The 24,868-nt window shown below is 40.0% G+C and overlaps 1 protein-coding gene across 10 annotated transcripts in view; it reads right to left on the reverse strand.

The window, feature by feature from the left end:
* The window catches only part of BBX (BBX high mobility group box domain containing), a 281,884-nt gene that overhangs the window by 31,446 nt on the left and 225,570 nt on the right, over positions 1–24,868 (reverse strand). For all 10 annotated transcript variants that reach the window (XM_065913527.1, XM_065913530.1, XM_065913529.1 and 7 more), the window contains 4 exons: positions 24,421–24,495; positions 17,248–17,328; positions 2,363–3,371; positions 1,216–1,354 (listed from right to left, as the gene is read on the reverse strand). In XM_065913527.1, coding sequence (XP_065769599.1) covers positions 1,216–1,354; positions 2,363–3,371; positions 17,248–17,328; positions 24,421–24,495 — 1,304 coding nt within the window. The remainder of the gene's footprint in view (positions 1–1,215; positions 1,355–2,362; positions 3,372–17,247; positions 17,329–24,420; positions 24,496–24,868) is intronic.

Below are 24,868 nucleotides of genomic sequence, written 5' to 3' on the forward strand. Positions count from 1 at the left end.
AAGAGAGAACTGGCTCGGACACTCAACTGTCCCTTTTTAAGAAAATCCTGCAAATACTTCTGCGCTTGACAATGACAAATGCGAGGATTTTCATGTCACTCTTTAAGCATAATGTCGGCAAAATAATCTGAACTTTGGACTTCTAAAAATATTAGAACAAAATATATAAAATTATAAATATATCATCTCAACATAAATAATATTGAAGAATCATCCTCATGAGAAATACTTTCCACCCTCCCACTGTGTAATGAGGACCTTAAGATTAACAAGACCTGAAAGTACTGTAATGTCCAGTTGACAAAGTACATTATCCCACAAAAAGGAATGCAAATATTTATGGATAAAACAAATATAATACTCTTAATGCATAAAATTTGCATACCTTTAACATACTTATGGAAAATATATTAAAATGTACTTATTTCTATTCAGAGTATTCTTTTCAAATTCGGCTAATGAGAAAGCTAAAGGACAGCACGACTGAATATACAGATGCTTTCTTTTCTCACCAATATAAAGTACTGCATCGCCTATCAAAATGCTTTATGTTAAGCTTGGTATTAGGAGTCTGTCTTACATAATAAAAAATAAAATAATTGTTAATTATTTTACCTCAGTGTATGCTCCTTCTTGATACTTCATTTTAATACATAAATAATTGCTGAATATTCTCTATATTGAGAGAATATTCAATCTAATATTTTTACCTTAGAGCATTAGAACATGGTTTAAACATAACAAGATTAGAGGTAGGAACATAATTTTATGTATATTCTCAGCTGCCATTATTTTATAAATGTGTGCATAACCTTTACAAATATTATATGAAGTACACAGAGTATATAAAACCAGCGAAGTATAAACGTGATATTCATCGTAAACTTCAGATTAGAACTACATCTTGGCGATATGAAAGGATCTACAATGGCACACCACTGATACAAGGTGGACCTCAATCGAAACTCAGGCCTAAGTCTGCAATCTGCGCACTTTGTACCACAGTTAAAACATGAACGACACTATTACTCGCACACCATGCTAGCAGCAGGAATCACATGATGATCTGCATTCCTCCACGGGTTCACTGAGACCACAGTCAGGGCTGACTGCACACTCAGAGAGTAAGCTGTTCGTGACTTGTTTGCCTTGGGAACACAACACCACTGCACACGCGGCCGGTGCCGCCAGGCTGACGTGCCCACCGGCGCTTACCCCAGGACAGAGTCTTCCTTTCCCTTTGTCTTCTTCAACTTCTTGCTTCCACTGGTCCCACTCTGGCTAAACGTCCAGCTTTCTTCATTCCAACACCCTTCATGATCAGACGAGTTTCCTTTTCCTGAGCTTCGTTTCCCTAAGGAAATTCAGAAGAGTGTGCTTGGCATATTGGGGCGGAAAGAAAATCATCTTCATTGCTTCACAAATGACCTCTTGACCCCTTAGGTACTATTGCATGATGCTATTTGTTAACTATTTCAGAGAACTCAGGACGACCTTCAATAACAGAACGTGTAAAAAAGTAACTTACAGACTGAGACCCACAGTCTCACAACTCAACAGGCGCTGCCTGACTCAGGAGAAAGCCTAACTTCTATTTACTTTTCCATTTTACAGAAACAGCCTGAGGTGTGGGAGCCCTTTACTGGTGCACATTATTAATTCTAATTTCCCCAACACTTAGTGGAATGACCTCCCTGGAGCAAAATGTACCCTTAAGGATCTCCGTTCAGGATTTGTGAGACTTATTTTCACACACATCTATGGCTGGAATTCAGTTTGGCAAGAGGCAGTCCCCCAGTTAGATACTATATTTTAAAACAGATAAATGTATATGAAACACTCTATGGAATAAAGGTATACACATTAACTCGTTTCTGGAACAGTTATATTTTAAAGAGCTATTCACTTCAAGTACAGTTCTGATTATCTAGCGGGGACGGCTAGATAAATTTCTTGTTTCTAGAGTCTACAGGTCAAGGTTCTGTCAAACATACCTGCGTGATTCTGAAAATTATTTCCATCAGTTAAAAACTAGACTAAGAGCTCTACACATGCAATACTGATCCTTCAAAACAAAAAGTCAGCCAACACCAGTAAAAAGGAAAAAGATGGGATTGACTTAGAACACTTATATTCTGAGAATTACATCTGAAATGAATAGAAACGTTCCTCTATGGTGCTAAAACATATGGTAAAATGACAAATGTCTATAATCTATAAACCACAAAGACTCATACGAATCTAAGATACTATTTTGATACTAAAAGGTTCTTTACTGTGGTCTTAATTGCTTTTCAATACCTCTAAGGGAGGAATTCTGCTAGGTTTCCAGGTCCTTTTCAGATTTTCAGAAGTCGCTTACCTCTGTCAACATTAGCTCGCAGAGAGGTGAGCATGCCCTCAGACACCAGGGTTTTATAAAGAGCACCTTTGCAAGACCTCTCCGATTTCCGGGAGCCACAAGTCTCTATCTTTCTGTGGCAGTCACTGTCCTCAGGCTTGGCCTGTCCCGACAGGGTGGGTGGGAGCGCATCCTCCGTGGGGGTCAACGGTTCTGCTTTTATACCCTCTGGCACCTCACCAGAAATGTTCTTGCTGGCAGAAATACTGATAAAATCTGGAGGTCTTGACTCTTTGGTGGGGTCTGAGGATTTCTCCTTCGACATTTTCTTCTCTCTAGATTTCACTTTTTTCTTTGGTGGCTTGGCATCCAAAATACTCCCCTTTCCGCTGGAGGATGGGCGGACCTTCTTGCGAGGGGTATCTCCTAGCTTCTCGATGCCCCAGTCCCCCTTGGCCACAGCCTCGATGGTGTACATGACACTCTCGATATCTGACTCCGAGGACTGCCTCTTCTTGCAGGCCTTCTTGGGTGTGGATTTATCATTTCCATGTCGATCCATTTTGTTTTTCTTCTTTTTCTTTTTTAGCTTCTCTGGTTTGCTTAGGGCTGTGGGATCCTCGATGATCATGATTCCATGAGGATGGCATATGTGGTCCTTTCTACTGGGAACATCGCTTATTATTATCTTGCTACTGGCAGAGTAGGAAAAATCAGGGAAGTGACCACATTTTTGATCTTCCTCTAATTCTTCCTTTTTAATTTCTTTGGGAGCTTCCATTTTTATACCAATTATGTCATCCATTCGCAGCTCCTCAAAATTTCTTATTTCCTTAGAATCTCTTACATTGTCCTTAGCTGATTTTTCAAATTCTGCTTCTTTCTGTAACCTGGCTTCATCCATTTTGTCCATTTTTGTGTCTCTTTCTTCCTTTCCCTTCTCCAATTCTTTAATTCTTCCACCATCTAATTCTTTTGCTCTTATTAGCTTTGATTCTTCCATTTTCACCCCCTCTGAGGCCAGGCACATCTAAACAGTTAAACACAATGAGAATAAAACACATTATTCTATACCTGAAATTACCTTAAGCTTTTAAATTTCATCCTTTTAAAAAAAATAATCAAAAAAAACTGCAAACTTTACAATAACGAGTCCACTTCTGCAAAACCAACTTATTCAAATTAATAAAAGTTTTATAATATATTCATTCAGCTCTGGAAGAACACACACTCAAATCGTCATTTTCCAGTTTCTGATGGAGCTTTTCGTATGAAAATGAGACTTGGTAAAAGGAGGGGGGAAGCCAGAGTTGTAAGACCTGAGCTTGAGTCCCAGTTTTGCTCCTTGCTAACCTAGGAGGAGTCATTTCATCCCCTAGTCCTCTGCTGCCTTTGTGAGATAAAAGTGATGATGATAGTTATCTCAGAGGGTCCCGTGAGGGGTAAGAGAGATGATGCGTGCACGGCAGTGCTTAGTAAATCACCCCCAAACTCTATTCAGATATTTACCTTTTCTTTTTTTCTTGGGGAAATATGAGGGAAATAGCAACAATTTCTACCTAATCACCTGAAATTAGAAATTATAAGATGAAAGCTCTGAAAAATAAGTAGTGGGTTGCTTTCTTTAAAAAACTTGTTAGCAAACTTGATCTGATCCGAACTTACATGGCTGTAAATTCTGACCAGAACTATAATGAAAATGCTTTGCATTGCAAATTCACCTCAGCGTGACTATGCATATTTTGGCTATCAAATCTCCATGAATTTGAATATATACTGGAGGAATGAACGGCATACAGTAAGATACATATACTATATCACTTTCCCTAAAATTTGAAAATTTTTGAGTATCAAAACAGATCTGGCAGCAATTCGGTTAGTTTTTAAACTTCCCAAATTTCACATATAGGACATTAAAGGAGAATGTTGCCATCTTCTTCCCCAGCAGCTCTAGGTACTTTGAAACTGCAATCTGAAGCTATTTTCTAAAAAAGGAAATTATAGTTCACCGTAAAATTCATCTTCAATACCTAGGTTTTCACGCAGAAACACTCCCTGGGAGATGCCCAGGTGCCAGGCCTAACGGAGGGCACTGAGGTGTAAGGATCCATAACGCCCGCCCATGTGGTCCTGGCAGCCTCCACCCCAGCCCCCCAGCCCCAGAGGAATTCATCAGCGTGACAAGGCTGACAAGGCCAGAGCAGCACAGGGATTCTCAGCCATTACTCATTTTATCTCCCCGGCACCGACTGTCAATTTAGAGGAAAGAGACCATTAGGGCCTGCTGAGCCCCCACATCAAGGACACGAGTAGGAAACGGAACTGTTTTAGGAGAAAAATCACCATTTTATGGAATGGCAAGTTGCCAGAGATTGTTAACAGCTATAAAGATTTCATTTTTTAAAGTATCCATTTTAAAATGGATAATACATTGAATTAAACATCAGATACTATTTCGCCTCATTTTTTTCCCTTAGTAATTTCAGGGCATCTCAAATCCTTCCATGAGAATTATGATTAATAAATCTGGGGAAAAACTGGTGAAAAGGCTGGGGGGAGGTAGGCAGTGTGAGGTTTCTTTAAAGAAACGAGGTGACAAGAGTACCCAGTCCTTTAGGATCATCCACAGGAAAGATCCGAAATACTACAAATTCACAACAGAGCTGTCTTTTTCAGGAAATCAGTTAACTTTTAGGCCTCAGCACACAGTTATGAAGACTGAGAAGTTCTCTTTATTAAACCCAACCAGAAAAAAAATCAAAGCAAAACGTTAAATTAATTCTGAAATACTGATACATCTCATCTTCCCTCTGTGCTTCACTCTCAGGGGAGATCTGCTGTTTTTGTCTCAATTTTGAAATAATTTTTATTTCCCTTTCTCAAATATACTAGTCCTTCATGAATCTAACTGCCCCATATGGGGAGAGACACTATGCTAGTTCTGGCAAGAAGGCTACAAAAGCATCATCAAGGTAAATTTTATAGTTTTCAAGCACGATCACTCTGGTGGCCTTTAATAAGTCATTTCAGGGACCTTTGCCACACAGGCCTTGATTTTCACAGTGGTGAACCAATGGCTTGCATTTGCACAGGTTCATCTTAGCAAACCCAATAACACTTTGCAAACTATTCTCAGCTTCAATATATTTCAGAATGATGCTCCTCATCACCCCTGATAGGATTCTATAGCTAGGAATGAAATGGAACAAATGCAGACATTCACTCTGGGGACATATTCCAGGAAATAGCATAATATTTCTTGGGAATGTAATTACACTGAGCATAGTCAAGCTTTACTTCCTCGTTTCAGGCTCTTAAAAGTTTTTTCATAAATAGAGCACGCTAATTCTAAATTACAAGAAAAACAATTATATGGCTGGAAGTTAAATTATAACAATAGAACAAATAACTACAAATCACAAATCTCACTAATCAAAACCCCAAACACACAGAAATCAGACTCTCAGAGTTGAGTGTTGCTCTAGACTTATCTAATTATCTAATGTTATCTAATTTAACATTCTTCTCCTAGTATAGAAATTCATTTTACTAAAATACCTGAGAATGAAAATCTTTTGGCACAAAGACAGTGACCATATTAGAGGGCAGTAAGGGCAATTCTGTTTGAGATTTTTAAATATTGAGCAAAAATCTTAGTCCTGGTTGTTCCCTGAAGCCACTTAAATCAACTCACTCCTCCTCTCGTGTGACAGACCCTCAAATCCTAGAAGACAGACTTCATGCTCCCATGAGTCTCTCTCCCCCTGGCAAACTGCCCATAATATGGAAAGGCTCCCTGGCCTTTTAAAAGTGGGGTCCCTTTCATCTAGATGCAGTACGGTCATCGTGCAGTGAGAATGGACTTTACTGAAATAACCGGGGTTCCTGTGTGAGCGTCGAACTTGCCCAAGGCCACCAGTGAGCTACGGAGCTTAAACTTAAATCCATACGAGGATAAAGGCTGAGAAATGCTAACAGTACGTCCTCCAGTGAGCTGCTGTGAGGCAAAAATAAATGAATATGTGCAAATAAAACTCACAAATAACGTTAAGTCTGGAAAACACTCCATCTTTCTTAGATTAAGTTCCGAGCTATCCTGCAATACTCCAGGTGAAAAGTGAGACTATTTGTCAGTTGATATCAACCCTAATCTTCTAATGGGAACCAAAGATGAACTTGCCCCACTGTTGTTTTTTTTAAAAAACAGGTCAAACTTCTGGCTTGTATTAGGTTTGTAGTTAATTAAAATTCTGAACTACCCACATACTATGCTGAGGAGCTTGGTCTCTGCCATTCAATATGCTTATATTTTTTGTACCTAGATGCAAGATTTTTCACTTTTCCTTACAAAGTACATCCTTTCAAAATCTGAATTAAATTACCTTTCAGTTTGGTCTTATACACATATTTGATAAAGTTGCTTTTTTTATTTTGGTCCAAATCTTTGGTAATAATGTTGAGTAGGACATGGCCAAAGACACAGCCTTCTGACAAACCTTTAGAGCCCTTTCATCAGGCTGATTTTGAACATTAATAAACTTTCACAACCTGAGAATGTTTAATAATGCACTCTAAATTCCTCCCGTTCTGTTTACAAGGACATCGTAAGATGACCTGTCAGAAGTTTTGCTGAAATCTGGACGCAGTACGCCGACAGCATTCTCTCAGCCTATTTTTAAGCTTAGGAAAAGGAAAATGAGGGTGGCTTGGGCAGCAGTCGGGGACCAAGGACACCAACAGACACAACGGAAGGCATTTCTAGGCGAGGGCATTTATGGCTTGGAATGAATTGATCACACAGGTTACGAAGACCTGGAATACCCAAACAGGAGGTGGCGAGGTCACCCAGGGACTCGCAACAGCAGGAAGCCACGTCGGGACAAATGGGGGAAGGAGTGCTATGCAGCCCAAGGGCTAGGTCCTCGGTGGCAGATGGACCCACGGTGGGCCAAGCTCCCAGGAGCTGGGTACACAAAAGAGACGCTGCCTTCGCTTACCCGACCCCTTCCCACCCCTTCCCTGCACAATCCCGGATGCTTTTTTCCTCCCATCCCATAATTTCTCTGCCGGGGTCTCCCACTGGCTGAATCCGGGCGGAAATCAGGGGACACAGGTACCCAGGAAAGGGAGTCTGCGGCCACTTGGGATATAAGCCAGCATACAGGGCACAGAGATCCTGGGAACACACATTAGAAGTAAGTTTGGGGCGGGGGGAGGTGGGGAGACTTCCAATAATTCCCAGTTTTCATCTTCTTTTTTATGAGTTCAAATATGATTAGAAGTAATTTTCAAAAGTTTCTAGGAAACAGCAGGCTATATTTTCACATGACATCAACAGCTATGGATTTAGTACCTCTTAGAAGATGTAAAAGAGTTGGACATGCCTTAGCGACTCAACAACAAACAAAAAACCAAAGAAGATGCCATCACTCCTAGATGTGAGCAAATTTTGTTACTGAGAGGCAGTTTCAAAAGGCAGGGATTCTAGAGCCAGACTGTCCATCACCAAGGACTGGCTCTGCCACCAGCTAGTTCCTTTTTTCTAAACCTTTCTGCGCCTCAATTTCCCAATCTCTAGAATGTGGATATTAATACAGTGCTTGCCTTAGCAATACTGAGGGTTTCAGCGAATTGCACATGTATAGTACTTAAGTTGGTGTCCAAGCACTGAGCAAGAATAATGCATGGTGACAACCACCCCTTTGGGGGCTAATGCCATGTAGGATAAATGCTGGCTATTATTAGAAGTAATATTCATACTGGTCTCATTAATAGCACATCATGGCCCTGGCAGACCAACTGCTCCAATTTTTCATTCTAGGGTTGAACAACTCTATACCATGGGGAAAACCATATACAACACTAGATTCAGGAAGATCTTAAATCAATTATCTTTCAAGAAGCATCTCTTACTAAAGATATAATCAAGCTCAGTTCCCCTTTTGGGTACAAGCATCATTTAGTGACATCTACTTTGGGGTGTATATGTAACACTTCAGAGGGACTCAGGAAAGTGCAAACCAATGATATTATACACACATATGCAAGGATGCACACATAGTGGACACAGAAGAACATAAATCAATGTGAACTCAAGTGAATAAAACTGCACAGGATTAATGTCTGTTATTAATTAGCTCATCTGCCCTTAGTAGAGGGTTGGTTGTTAATCAGGACTTGAAACAGACCATGCCTTAGTAAATGACAATTTATTCTTCTATTATTGCTTTAAATAGAATAATAACCTTCTTTAAAAGTGAGAATGGAAAATCATCTGCAGGACACCTGCTGGATGGCACCCCCACAGCTGTACTCAAAGAAGTTAAAATGTTAATGTTTTAAATCAAATGCTGGTCATAAATATTTGATATCTACTGTCTATTCCCTCAGGTATTATTCTATTTTTAATAACTGTAACTTGCAGTGGGGGGGGGGCACAAAATATATCCTGTTCACCTTTGTATTCTCCTCCAAGAATATCCTAGTAGCTTTCAAAATGAAGGCATTCAAAAGATAATTGTGTTGGATTGAATGGTTCATTAGTTCCGAGGTAAATGATGAACCTAAAATGCATTCTGATTGATACCAGGAAAGAGTGACGAGTCTATAAAAAACAATGCTAATTATGACCATGCTGTGGCTCGGCCCAGACCACGATCCTTAGTTATGGCTCCCAGGAGCACCCGTGAAGATCACTCACCAGTATTTTAATGTTACCTCTGACAACTGAAAATACACTGAGATTTATTACTGTTTTGTAGAGTCAGAGTGGCCTGATAGTGATGAGCTAGAAGAAATGTAACTCACTGCCCCCAACAAACAAAAACCATCATGCTGAAACCTGGATCCTTTGAAAGTACATGCTGGACAGACACACAAAAATCTACCCTCTTCAAAATGACTGCAGAGGAAAAAAATAAAGACATTGAAATCTCTATAAAGATAAAATGGAGGGTTTGTTTGTTTTTTTTTTTTTTTTTTGGTATTCCTGAGTTCAGAGAGGCTATCATCTTCAGTTCAGGTTAAGACCACATCTTAGGCTCGGGGTTTGTTATTGGGGAGTTGCTTTAAAGACATAGTAAATCTGTGCTACAACAAACTTTTATCTCCTCAAATCAAAGACGTTTCAAAATGTATTCCTTTCGACAAATGTTACGATAGATTTATTTACTAATGGGTCCTGCTTTAAAAGACTGAGTGAAATAACCAGTGAAAAATAATTAATCATGTGCACTAGATAAGAAGTAATACCAAAGAAGAAGATGCCCTGAACTAGCACAAAGAAATAGGTACGGAGTTCCAAAATACACCATATTATTTCCGTCTTAATTATATTTTGTCTTTCGTTGTCTGTTATCAAGGAGCCAGCTCAATTAAAAACAAGGCAGTGTGAAAACAGACCCACTGACACTAATCAAGAAGTTTCCATTTCAAAATTTCCGCTTTTTAGTACAAAACAAATGTTTTGCAGCCAAGGTATGTTTACAGTGATTTTATAGTGGCTCATTATTTGCCAAAACAACGTAGACATAACCCCAGGATGACACTCAGCAGTATTCTTCCAAGATGTGCTTCCCTCCCATAATTACATAGAACCAGGATGTTTTTGCCATAAAAATATACTGGCTGATGGTTTCACAGAATAAAGAATAGTATCACTGCGAAGAAAATTCAATTTTCTTTATTATAAAAGATAACTGGTCACAGAGAAGTGGTCTAAGTGTCTCTCAACGCTAAAATCTGTACATCTATTAAATAGCTTACTATTTGCTTTGTTGTACAACTGGGCCAGGTGGAGTGGTGGTTTAATGTTTATTTGCTGTTTCTTCAGGAACTATACCATTTTTAAAGACATTAGATGGGGTCAGGATGGCCTTAGTTTCAAGAGGCCGTCTACTGAAGTCTCCTTCAACGGTGTTAAAGGAAGTCATTAGGTATGTTGCTATATTTCAGTCCCTACTAAAGTAAACTGGTGTAATTAGAAATAAAATGAAAAGTTTTAGCATAAGGGTTTTCTAAAAATGACTTGCAACTCTGCACAAAAAGGAAAGAAATGCACCACTCTCAAATAAAAGGCCCCTTCAAATACATAGTAACTATATACAGACTTCTGCTTTGTGATGAGGGTGTGGGTGAGGCCGGGAACTACAGCTGAGGTTCTGGGCTTCAGGGGGCTACAGCAGGATGAAGGAAGAAGGAGGACACAAGAGAACACAGAAATAGACTCACACCTTGATTAAATACCACCTAAAACTGCTGGTGGTGGGGCCGGAATGCTAATAGAGGGGATGAGACGTCCTACTTTTATCAATATATTATACAATTTCTGTAATTTTAACATAATTCAGCTTTTCTTAAAGTGAGCCATAATTGTCCATAAGATTTAATTTTTATAGTTACTGTAATAAATTGTTATCCATCCATTTGATTTTCATTATATGTGGTTTTTTCAAGTTAGAAGGTAAGAAAAACTAGGGTGCTGAGGTCTCTGAAAACATCTCCTTTTTTTCATAAGTAGGGTTAATGAAAACTTTTGCAATTCCCTGGGGCCCACCATACCCAAAATTTTGCTTATTATATCTATGAAGAGTGTATCTGAAGAGGTCCAGCATTCTCTCTCTTCAGCGGCACCATAAGAGATGATTTGTTTCACAAATTGTGATAGAGAAGAAAAGTACAACACAGGTGAATCAGCAATCCTGTGGTGACTGGTTTTCACCATTCCTCCTGTGCTCGGAGGAACATGGGCCTCTGCTTTCCAAACTCGACCGCTTACCTAGCTGGCCGTCCCCTCACGTGGACTCTGAGTACTGATGTCCTCAGGTATCTCTTCTCCCTCAGCATGATTTTCTACTTTGAGACCCCCACCCCCACCCCACCCTGCCCAGGTGAACAAACATCCAGCTTTCTCGAAGTCAGGCTCCAAAAGCAATCAGGGCAAACGTCTGGAAACCCTTCTCTCACACACTCAAGTTCAGGGCTGGAATGGCTGCTGACTCCCTTCCTTTCCCTCTGACACAGACTCAGTCGTTAAATCCAACTGGATCCTCTGCAGCCTGCCACCCCCATGGCCAGTAAGCCAGCTCACTGCACCCCCCTAGCTCCAGATCTACAATCGCCCTTCATTATTTTCAAGTACAAGCGTCTCTGCTTCCCACTAAACACCCTCCCAACTCTGACTTGCAGCGACACTCCGCCTTCACCTTCCATCAATCTCCTGGCAGAGCCCTGCACCCGTGCTCGGCTGATTTACTTGTTGTCATCTGCCTATTTCATGTCTGCCTGCCTTTATCTCTTTGCTGTATCTCCCCCATCTCTCCATTTAATTATGCATAAATCACCATCTCCACTGTGTGTGGCTGGTTAGGTAGAGAAGTCAGGGGGAATGGACAATGCAAATGGATACTGGCAATGACTGCTGGGCGCAGTCTGGACTCAGAAGGGGACGGAGAGGACAGTGACATTTGTACCACAAACACCTCTCTACGGGGGCAGCCACATATCTGCTCTGGCCACCTGTTCTCATGTAGAGGCTGCTCCAGTGTCTCCAGGCCCTCCCTGTTCTCAAGAGAAGTCAAAAGTATGCATCTACTAGAAATCTGTAATTTTAAAGTATTAGCACTAATTCAAATGTCAGATATAACACAGGTCAACAAACTGTGGGTCGAACGGAGCATCCCTTAAAGCTGGGTGTGGCCCAAAGGCTGCTAGTTTCAATCTCTGTTCCCCAAGAACTCCTTCAAAGAACCATCTATCTTCATGCTTCCTCCTCGGTGCTGAGTCCCCAGAGCACTCCAGCTGCATTCACGGCTCCGTTTCCTGATTTTACACATTCACTTTGGGTATCACTCAAATTGAGCTTCCTCATCTCATTGCATGATTTCCTGTGAAACCACTTGCACCATTAATTTATTTCTTATCCCTTAACTTTTTATATTTTATCTCCTTACAACTGGAGAACAGGCTCCTAGAGGACAGGAGGTGTGCACTACAATTTCTTATAGTCCTCACAGTATCTCCCAAAGTATATTCGCAAACAGGCACTTATTTAAGGGTGTAAGATGTATCTTGGCAGTTGCAAAAGTAGAACTACTTTTTAAAAAGGAAATATCAGCTCCATTTCTTTGACAGCAACCTTGAACAATCTGTCATCTTATTCAGCCATACACATGCGTGTAGCAGTAAGCTGTCTTCCACAGAGCCTTCTCTAACGTGCAAACTCCTGTAACAACTAACTTGCACAGCCTTTTATATTTATCTAAAACAAGGTGACAGAATAGCATAGTGTTGAAGATCCCAGGCTGTGGAGAGACTGCCTAGATTTCTAGCGATGCTCTAACACTTCCTGTCCATGTGACCTTAGGTGAATCACAAAACTTGTCTGTCCTTTCTTTTTTACTGTGTAAAAGAGGAATGATAATAATACTGACCTCAAAGGACAGGTGTGAGAATTCAATGACTACATATAAAGTACATAAAAGAGTACCTAACACATTGTAGATAACAGACATTGGTCATTATTATTTTATGATAGATAATAAAAATTACTTGCAGATAAAAAAAAATTAGAAGTAAAAGTAATACTTTTAGGCTTATGCTCCAGCCCCTGAATGCATTCCAAACACCAAAACTGGATCTGGAGTTAAGGTCTTCCAATACCACTGATGTCTAAAGAAAGCTCACAGGTTATCTCATTGTACATCCATATGCAGGTGGTGTCAGCTGCCTCACTGTTAACAGCATGGAATAGGCTCTCAGAAACAACGGTTTGCTGGAATAAATGAATAACTGCTCTACTTGCTGTACTGAGCAATTTTAGTAACAGATATCTTTAAGTGTAGCATTTTCTTTGCGAAAATGTACAGATAAAGACGTCTCTGTGAGTCCTCCAACTAGAGCAACTATTGTACACAATGATCTCCAGGAGGGTGCTCTGCCGTTCTTTATGTGACCTGACCTAATTAATTTCAAAAGGAAAGGTAACACAATACATTATAGTACCTGCACCAATTAACTGATTAACTGAACAGTATGAACCTCATGGAGGTTCAAACATCAAAGACTGTATTTTTCACAATTCCCTGACCTCAGCAGCACAGTGCCAAATCTCCCTTCCCAGCTGGAGTAGATTCCTGAAAAATAACTGGAATAGATCCCAGAATTTTCAGGTCTCTTTCAGCTATTAAAAATCCACCCAATTTTAAATGTCAATCAAATGCCTAAAGCAGAGCCTTCTGCTGGAGGGCCTCCCGGCCTGGGTGCTGGGACATGGGGAGGGGTCCTCACAATGCCCACACTGAGAATGCAGGCCAATCCAAGTCTGTGTCTGCTGCCAGCCTCTTCCAGTTTTCTTTTTGCCTGTTAAAGTGGGTGTAAGCACAGCAACAAATATATGCCTACCATAGTTCTTGCTTTTCTCCAAGAGTTTTCTTATAAGAAACAACCTGTCTCTGGGAGGGCTCCTCAACCACTCCCCCCGTGCCCAGCTGCAGGAATGAAGCTGGGAAGGGTGGGTGGTTAGATCTTGGGTTGGTTCCTGGCCCTTCCTTCACAAGACATAAAGCCACTGGTTGAAAGGACAGAAGAAGGAATGGTGGAGGTAAAGACAACTACCCCTGGTTCCCTTTGTGTTTCTACTAACCCCATGTAAGACTGAATGACCCTGGTAGGGATGTCAAGGACAAAGATCATGCACAAAACATTTAGCAGGCAGGAGCGCTGAGCAACCAGAAGGGACGTGTGTTACGGCTGCTGGGCCCTCCAGTTGCCAGGAGGAGAGGCGAGCCCAGCTGGGCTGGCAGTCACTGCCAAGGTCCTCAGCGGGTAGGGTCCCAGTCTTTTTACCAACAACAGGAGGTGTTTTGGCGTTTGAGTACGGGGACAGCTGTCCTGGTGCAAACCAGCCGAACAACACTCCTGCAGTGGGAGCTCCTCAGACCGTCAAGGGCGAGATCAGACAGTCCCAGGCCAGCCCTCTCCCCATGACTGGCGCACGGCCTCTTGCCTGATCAAGTCGAACTACTTTCTACGTGTTCATGTGGCAAAACAAATGCATGTTTGCAATGCCAGGAGAGAGACCGCGGCAGGCTGTTCTAAGTCTCTGCCTGCTGCGGATTTCCTCCGGTTCTCTTTTTGCTGGGTCAGAGAGGAGAAGGCAGCAGCAATAAATCAACATCTAAAACGCTGCTTGCTTCTTGCCAAACCATGAGAAGACACGTCTTCAGCCAGTCTCTAACAGGGCTTCTCTCAAAGCTATCTTCGCTGTGTTTGACAGAGGCCAGGGCTGGAGAAGGGGAAGCACTTCTCTGCTTTCCTTCACATGACGAGGAGCAAAGCCACGATACTCCAGGTGACTGCCCACCCCTGGGGTTGGCGTGGGGACAAGAAGGGAAGCCCTCGGAGCGGTCAATCGGATGGCAGCTGGGTTAGGCCGTCTTTATAAATCCCGAGGGAAGATCTGGCCCAAACTGAAGGTGGCTTCTTGGTGGATTTCCCTTTGGAATGTGTGAATTTAAAGCTGTTCTTAAGGATTTCTGAAAACAGCAACAATTCGGGCCACAGGAAAAATTCTCTTCAATACCCTTTAAATATGCTTATTTAAAGAGGTACCTGAAATAATTAAATATTATATTCTGTTCAAGAAAAGATGAACATCAAATACACAAGGAAGAAAAAAATAACTGAGGAAGCATATTTCCACTGGTGATTATCTGGAGATGCTGATTAATCCATTGTGCACATATTTATGTTTAATTACAAACTGGGAAGGCTTTAGGATGTTATTCTAAAACACACTCTATTAGCATTATGGCATCATCTTCATGTGGTGCAAATAATAATGTGAGAAGATTTTCTCAGTAAATAATTTTTTACCGACCCTGTTTTATCCAAAGCATATATTTTTACTCAGACATTATAAGAAACTAAGTCTGAGTCTAAGCTGATTTGCTATATAATTGGAATAGGCTTATTGTAGTCATTTTACCCCTTTAAATTATGACACCAGCACTGAAACATCTGTTAGACCATAGCATCTGTTTCATATTTGGGATGCATCCCTACAAATTAGAAGAGTGTTCTTTTTAATGAGCTCTGATTTAATGGGGACTCCTTTTTTTTTTTTAATGACTGTTGTGCCAAAGAAAGAAAATGAGAAGACAAATTTTCATTGCTCTAGCACCCCCCACAGCAAAGCACCTCTAAGGCCCACATATTTCCAATACAAAACTATCTAATAAATATACATTTACATTGAAAGTTTGTTTTATAAATTGAAACTTGAAAGTGTCAGTCGTTCAGCTGTGTCCGACTCTTTGCGACTCCATGGACTGTAGCCCACCAGGCTCCTCTGTCCACGGAATTCTCTAGGGAGTGGGAAGTCATTCCTTTCTCCACAAGATCTTCCCAACCCAGGGATGGAACCCAAGTCTCCTGCACTGCAGGCAGATTTTTTATTATCTGAACCACCAAGGACAGATTAGTGTTGTTTAATATTTAAAAGATCATATGTGTAAGTTTGTGTATATATATAAACACAATCCTCCCCCACAGGAATAGCCAAAATGGCTATCCATCCATGTAATTTAAGAAAAATAATTGCTTCTTTCAAATAAATTATTTTGACAAACTACGTAGTCTTAGATACTTGACAAATTTATGACCTCATAGTCTCCCTGCTTACGGAGACATGGACAACTCGAAAGGCACACTCACTGCCAGATCTTTGCCACTTTAGTTCTACCAGAGACAGTACCTTGCTACTGACTTACCCAGTTCTTTCAAAAACTACTCCCTGTGGTCTCCCTACGTTTTTCTAGTTATTCCTAGCCTTCTATTTTGAGTCTGAATTTGTCTTATACAAGAGGCATGTCAGCTTCATGTCAGATATAACTGGGTTAGATTGTCCCATTGTTTACATACTTTACTGTTTATGCTTCTAATTTGGACTTGCCTGGACTTAGATAGTTAAAACTCCTAAATTTTAATGCACAAGCTACCTTAAAATTTAGAAAATGACAGGCTGTCCCATTAAGTTCAATAAACTCAAAATAATTTACCACACACACATACACACACATTCAGAAGAAATCGAAACCGATTGGAAGGAAGACAGAAAAAAAGAAAGTTTAACACAGAGATATTCGGTCACCCATTTTGTTCTTCCTGATTTGTTCCACTGAAGGAGAAAACCGCTGCAACACTGTCCTGTGCTAAAGACACCTGTCCCACGTGTTCCCTTGAAGGCAGAGCGGTCACAATTTGGCAAAGGGTCCCCCTCCTGCCCACCCCGGGAACAACCACTTCCGGCGTCTTCCTCCCCGCCTGTCCCCATCAAGTGAGAGCTCTGTCCTTCCCAGGCTTTACAGAAACATCTTTTTTACTCGACCAAAGGCATAGTAGCATTTTATATCCATGTCACATCAAACGCACAACTGAGAGATGCTATAAAACCAGACTTTAGAACACGCCATTTGAGTTCTTCACTGAAAAAGCCCCCCAAATTAAAACATCAGCTACCTGATTTAAAAGTAGTGCCTTCCGGAGATTTATAGATGTTATTAACGTAAGAGAATCGGAGAAGAGGAAAATTACCTGGACCATTTTTCTGGGTGTAGGATGGACTTACTTACCAATCCGAGAGACAGAAACTGACCTTATTTTAAAATACTACCTGTGAAAGGATTTTGCTACTTCCCTGGACAACCTTTCTCAATGCTTGATGACTTTTAGTAGCAAAAGTCTACTTTCCTTAAATTAAAGACGAACCCCCCTCATTGTTGAAAATTCTATACGACACACATTACGGTCACAGGTGAAATGGTTCAGTTCAGGCAACGCTGTTACGATTAACTTTTTTGTGTCTTCAACCACTGCAGATTTATCACAACGTATTCTTAGAAACTTGCCTCGGCCAGTTGAAAGAGTGCAGACTTTCCACAGCGTTTTACAGGTTCAGCACCACCCAAGTGTGAAGTGTTTGAAGAAATCTATATGGAAAATAATTCATACAAAGAATATTAATTGTGATATCAGAATTTTTGCTCTCCATTCACATTCATTCAGGAACTTTCCTTACTTCATGAGAATATCATTACTTTCAAGTATCAAATAACTCAAATGCGTTAGGCTTGGGATTATAATTTTGAAACCAGTGTTAGTAAATAACCTCAAAAATAGGAACAAAAAAACCAGGTGTGACTTGGGGGGCTGTTGGATGATAAAAAGCATGAGTATTCCAGGCTTTAAAGTCAACTCTATGACCTTAAAACGAGTTACACATTTCCACTTCCATATAAACACCAACTCAGTAACCGGTCATACAGAAAAGAGATTTAGTGTCATTTCACATTTAACAAAAAGCAATTAGCTAATTTTTTGTTGAACTATATTTGGGATCCCTGTGAAAAGATAGCAACAAGGCAGTCAACAATTTTTTTTTTTTTGAGAATTAAACAGAAATGTGTTAGGCAATATGACAAGACCTGGTGAAGCTAGGTTTTATATAAAACACTGGCAGTGGCGCTTAGAGTACGCTCTGAAGCACAGAGATTAGCGGTGAAGACCCCAAATCTCAGCATACACACACATCACACAGTGGCTGCACGCTCTGCTTAAAATCTGGTGAAACGGCAACTGCGTACTGACAGCGCGAACAACGCCGTCCTAGCTCATTTTTACAGGAAGACTTCGTTTCCAATTCCGAGCTTAACTCAGTAAAGAGTTGAGAAGGACATAGATTCTTAAGGATCTTTACAAAGAAGTCTTCTCCTAGAAAAGTTCTGTCATCACTAGAGCAGCTAGCAACGATCTGTGCTGTTAATATTCCTCATGATTAGGAATTCTTTCTCAGTGTAAGACAGGTATTTCTCAGTTCAGTTTAGGAGGCAAGCCTGCCCTTTGATGATATCCTGACAGGTGACCCCAGGCCCGACAGGGAAGGTCATGGAGCAGTCCCTCCAGGAGAGACTGGAGGCTTCACTACTGCTAGAGAAAACTCCCCTCGGAACACCTGCTGAATAAGAGGCTTTGTTGAGGCAAATATCTAATGAGCCACCTGGGTCATTTAGAAGGGGCTGGTTTAAGGTTTACGGGTTTTCTCCTCCTGGGTGCTATCATTTTTGAGAGTCCTCCCCTATTCATCCCAATCACTCCTTTTTCTTTAGAAGATAAACTCAGGGGCTGAAGCTTTCTAAAGATTTTGCTCTGGCTGAATTTTCTCTGATATATGTCGCTTCTACTTTTTCTAGACAAGGGGAATTCAATTACTAACCTTATCATTAGACTAAGAAAACAAACACATTTAATAAAATCACGGACGCGGGGTGTGACCTGACCAGTCATGTGAACCAAGCTGTATTAATAGAAATGACATGGCTTTTGTGTCAGACAAACACGCCTTCGTTACTCTTTGTTGTGTGGACTGAAGGAAATAATTAAGTCTACATCCTCACCTTCAAAACCAGAAACACCATCTGCCCCGTATCCCTTTTGTGAAGATGACATGTTATGTTAGTAGAGAGTCTGGCCCGGTGTTCAGCCCGTACGATGCCCTCAATCAACAGTACAATTATGAGTTATAAGGATTTATCATTATTAGCACAAATAAACTCTGTTAATACAATCCCCCCAAATTAGCTACAGATGGAAACTAGAATAAAGTGAAAAATTGCAACCTCAGAGGTTAATTATTAAATTTAATAATCTGTAGAATATTAAATTTGTCACATAATCATACAATACCCTCAAGAGCACAACAAGCCCGGTGATGCTGCAATAGACACCTTGAGCGTTTCCTATAGCTCTCCCACTGGCTCCCTCTGCTGGGGCTTTAATTGCTGAAGGTTTATACTCCCTGACGCTGTGTGTGTGTGTTCAGTACCACAAGCCTGCGTGGGTGTGTGGGTTCACCACCACAAAGCCTGCGCCACACGCCTGCAGGGCATACCCAGAGGCTCAGAGAGAACTTCTGACCACACAGATGCATCACCTGTCGGCTGAGCTAACGCGCAGTGTTCTGCGCCGAGCCCTGAGAGTGGCTCCTTGCCTTGCAAAAGAAACCACCGCCTAATGTTTAGTAAGAACTGTGTTTCCTCATCATCTGAAAGTATTTTTACCTATCTGTAGGTACAGGGCAGTATTTTAAATGCCCAATGGTGTTGTAAGCCTGATTTCCAAAGGGTCATGCTGGTAGGGGGTGTATCAATGTATTTTAGCGGCCCAGCGTTTCTAGAATCACCTAACAATAAAATTTTCATGGAATGATTCAACAGTAAGATACACTTTCTATAAAAATGCCTTTCGGCTTCTTAACTGGGGGAAGGGGTGGGACCTTACGCTACTGTCTGCAGCGCTGGGCACGGCTGACCTTCGTCCTGAGAGTTTGGATTTCCAACACTGCAGACTATCTCTAAGGTCTCTCCTTGCTTGCTGTTCTTTCTTGGTTCTCCTTCCTATAGAGAGCCCTTAAAGGGTCTCCCTCAGGGTTCTGCCTTAGGGCCCTCTCTCTTTTTCTTTCTACTTTTTCTCTCAGTAATCTCATCTGCTTCTAACATAAACACAGCTTATATAATGCTGATTTGTTATACTATTGTTCATTTCCTTGTATCTTCTTTTTTTTTTCTTCCTATTTAAGGGACATACACGTCCTTTCAAGTAAGAATAACAAAGCTAAAACAAGTCTTTCAGTGACAGGTCAGCCAGCGGAGGGAAGGGCATGGTATGTTACCCTCCTGGGTAGGGGGCAGTGTGGGCCAAACTGCATAGTAAGTTTGTGGCTATGTTTTTTATTTTCCTCACATTGGATGGGGCTTGCCAATCTGTTAATTCCACTGTAGTCTCTCCTCTGTCTATTAAATAATGTTCTGATAAACAGGGTGGGCATTAAAAGTATGTGACGTACAGCAAAAGTTCCAAGAAAAATGATCACCCTGGTTGTTAAACTGCTAATTTTATAGCTGCCTGAGGTAGGGGAGCACATCACGGAAATAGGTGGCAAAGATTAAAAGCAAATTAGCCAGAAGCCTTCTGCAGTTAAAACAGGTATCATAAACACTGCAGTCTTGGAGGAAATGACCAACAATTGTTGAGTGAATAAATGAATCAAAGAACAAACGAACAATATGAGATGATTGGTCTCCCTTATCTTAAAAGAAATATTAATTCTTCCAATAAAACATGGAAAACTTTCGCACGGATGAGCTGCAGTGTGAGTATATGGAATCTGTGTCAAGTATAATATTCTGTAACACATTGGGCACGCCATGATAGAAATGAACACTTTAAAACTGCACCAACTGCTTAAATCCAATCATGACAATACCTTGGAGAGATTACGGTTGTATTTACATTGGCAAAGTAAAAACCTTCTAAGGGAAGTTTTAGTGTTCAAATGTACTTGTCTAAATTGTCCAGATTAGCTCCTTGTCTTCAAAGTAAACATGCAATTTTTCAACATAAAGGTATACTCCAGGTGTAAGTCAGCCACTTGGCAGAGAAGGGGATATGTGGACTGGTAATGGCTTTCAGAGCTGGTAAATAATGGATGACAGCAATTCCCTTCTGGCATTACATTTGGTCATTAGTCTTCAGTAAATGAGATCTAAACAGTGACAGATGTGTCAGTCTACATGTAAACAACAAAAAATGCAGATAGGAAACTCATTTTGACCAACTTAATGGGTCAGAGTCTGGAAACAGAGTGATGGTTCTTCAGATGGGCCAAGTGGAATCTTGATACCATCAATATGGAATGGGAGACAGGCTGAAATGTGAGGAAAACGGGTTCTATACTCTGTATTTCTTTCTAGATCTTGTAAAGCAGATATATCTTTCTCCCTTACACATTTATGAGGAACCTACAAGCAAAATGTCCTTTATTTAATTTAATTTATTTAATTTCATGGTTCCATGCAGGTTACTTTAATGGGTTTTAAAATGATCAGATTTGGTTCAGAAGGAAAAGATATCCTTCTCAGTTTGTGAGACAGACCCAAGACTTGACATACAAGAAAAAATATATTCATTTAAAGAAATGCCCTGGGTTTACTGTTTTTTAAAAAGTGTGTTTCTAGGATAATTGTATTAGACAATAAATGACCAACATCTTTCTGGAGTTATGAACATTTGTAAATGAAATTAACACTAAGGGTCTCTAAGAATTTTGCAAGCCTGATCTTAAGGGCATTTACAAAGCTAAACATTCTTCAAGAGAAAACTGTTGCCTAAATGATATAAACATTTTTCTCTAAGTGTACGTAACAGGACCAAGAATCTCTCAGAAGAGGGATGAGGGGTATAATATGGCCCACTGGGCAAATTTCTATTATCTGCCCATTTCCTCCTCACTTAATCCTTTCCCTGTAAGTTCCCAGAGATACCAGAAGTGCCTTAACAATGCTGAATTAAAGACTTGTGGTAAAAATTACCACCTATAGAGCAGTGATCTCAAACTGCAGTTCCCTAAGAGGAAACTTGTTGAAAATGCAAATTATCGGCCCCAATGCAGACTTATTAAATAAGAAACTTTGGGGCTGGGGTTCAGCAATCTGTATTTGAACAAGTCTTTGAGGGAACTCGGATGTGTTTTAAAGTTGGAGAGCCTCTGGTAAAGACCGATTAGAACAAGAATTTCAAGAGTCTTTGTGTTTTCTCAAAAGTGATGGGTGTTTTATGAAATAATTATAAAAGCTTTAGTGATATGATCACAGTAATTATAGGCTATTCTATTTCTACTGTAACAGATACACTCAGCAGATTTTAGTAGATAATTTAATCAGCTCATCTAGTTAGTATAGTTTAGATTTGAATAAACCAGTGCAGTACTGGGCTGACAATACGGTCAGATCATAACATGAGAGAGATTGAAACTTAGGAGTTCTCTTGGGTCAGCTGAGGAAAGCGACTAGAGGATATATATATCCTTAGAGAACCCTGTATTGTGCTATACTTCTCTTATATAATCATATATAGCATTTACAATTAAACAGCTAAGTATGTAATAATTTAATCTGCTTAGGAATTGTAAGGGCCCTTAATTATCAACCTACGCAAAATTAAACCAGGAAAAATAATACAGACTTGAGATGGGAACTGTATTTGACTCCAAAGGAGAACATTTTATTTTGGTTTTCCATGGTACATGCCTTCCTCTGTCAAGGCCTTGAAACAAATCCTAATGAGTTTTCAAATTAATTTTTTTTAAACCTTCCTCAAATCTTATATATGCGTGGTCAAAAATCCTAGAAGAGAAATGCCACTGAGTATAGAGAAGTGACATATGGAATGTCTTCCTGCACAATTCTTAAGGAAAAAGAGGTTCTTCACTAGGAAAAAAAAAACTGTCCTTTTGAGGAGTCGAGTATACAAGAACAAATTAATTCAAAAGAGGCATGGGATCTCATTCTCCAGAGTCACAACACGGGGGCTGCTTCACCTTCACACTGCTTCCTAGAGTTGCCCAAGGCTTCGGGACACCTAATAAATCTGATGGTGCTATCACTTAAATAAGAACCACACTCTGAGTGACAGGACCTGTTAGAAATGCATGAGCTGAGATAGGCTATACAAACATTTTTAATTAAATTGAAAACTCTTGGTAAGTAATGCATACGTAAATATCAGATGTGTCAAAGACAAGCCACAACCTTTCTGATATTCATGAGTATAGAATTTAAATATATGGCAAATAAATTGTGTTTTGAAAGAACTGTTTCTAGAAAGTTTGATGGGACCAATCAGGTACCAACACTAAAAACATTTATAGTCATCATGTCAAAATTCTTTTTTATCTTTGAAAAAGTTATTAGTATCAAGTAAATGGATATCAAAGACTAGGAGAGCAAGGAAATATAAAACAAAACTATTCCCCGACAGTGAAAATAACAGCCTGTTTATCATAATGAAAAATTATGATAAAATCTTAATTTATTCAGATTCATCAAGCAAATTGTTCTTAGTGAAATGATACCATTATGATATTCTGGTTACCACTTTCATAGAATAGCCCTCAACAACTAAAGCAGCATTATGGCAGAGAAGTCTTACAGATAAGCAAGCCAACTGGTGGGATCAAATTGTGCTAGTTGACGCAAGTGTCCCAAGAAGGAGCAGCATTTTTAAAAAAACTGTTAGAGCTAAAAGTAATTTTTTCTCATTTTCAAAGTAAGATGCTGGGTTTTCTCCTGCCAAAAGGATACCATTTTACATATCATTTATGAAGCACTCTTTATGCAAATGAATCAAAGTGATTCAATACATCAATATTAAACAGAACAGTCCTGCTTGTCATTTTCTCTCAACCCTATAAAAAACTGCTTAGTTTATGATATGCATTTTTGGTTGAAATTAATAAAAAGGAAAATGGGGAAAAACCTAAAGGAGATGGGATCCTACTTTTTCAAAAGGGATATATTTTATTATTTGTCATACAGTGCTTATTAGAAATGAGCATATGATTGAGGCCAGGGCCTTTGTGGGAAAATAAAGAATATCAGATTGCCTTCTCATCACACCAACCAAGACAAGGCTCTCCAGGGTGTGCGCTCTCTCTTTGGCTGACAATCCAGAGAAATCTGAGATCCTGCAAGAGCTGACTCGACCTAAGCCTGGGATTAAACGCTAATAAAAATACTGGCTGAAGCTATATCACAGTGTAATCTAACAGGTCGTATTCACCCTGCATTCACTGGGAGAGGCATTCATCAACAATAGCATCTATTTTTGCTACTGGAAAAATTTAATAAATAAATTGGGATCCTATGGCCTTCATGTTGACAATTTTCCTAAGCTTTTAAAGCAAGTTAAAAACAAGGCAAAGTGAAATAAATGAAAAACTGTTACTCAAGATGAACTCTTTAGTGCATGTTTATAAAACAGGTATAAGATCTGGAGATGATCTATGATTACAGACAAGCAGCAGAAAAAAGCAATAAACAGTCTGCCATGTGTATTCTGTTAGTAATGGCAAGAGGCATGCCTGAAGTTCTCTATGGATGACAAAATTCTATTCTAATAGTCGCGCTCAGTAAGTATTCTGGACCCAATATATACATATACAATAATAATAAAAAAAAAAGCCATACCTCTGCAAACTGAAACAAGGCTGACGCTTGACACTGCTTGGAAGGCGCATCAGGGTGGGATGTACTTGAAGATATCTGAAAGCAAACATGCAGTTTTTAAAGCACAAGGACAATTTTCCATAACAGACTAATAGATCTGCCATATATTTCCCCTGTAGACACTGATAAAGATTAAGACATGAGTCATCACCCTCAATCCCTTTTAGAAAAACAGTATCAATGATAAATGAAGACAAAGGCCTTGTTTCTAAAAACAGAGTGGAAAGGGGAAAAAGGACCGAGTCTGGCTCATTTGCCATGCCTCTTGTAAGAGTATCAGATGTGCACCCAACAGCAGTTGAGGAACCTATAGAGATAGACTTATTTCAGTGATTTTTAAAAATATAATATTAAATGCTGGAAGCTGCAGGTACAATCTCTCTCTTACTCACAGCACTCCCTTTAAGCT

The sequence above is a fragment of the Muntiacus reevesi genome, chromosome 21 (genome assembly GCF_963930625.1).
Source record: "Muntiacus reevesi chromosome 21, mMunRee1.1, whole genome shotgun sequence".
NCBI classification, from domain to species: domain Eukaryota; kingdom Metazoa; phylum Chordata; class Mammalia; order Artiodactyla; family Cervidae; genus Muntiacus; species Muntiacus reevesi.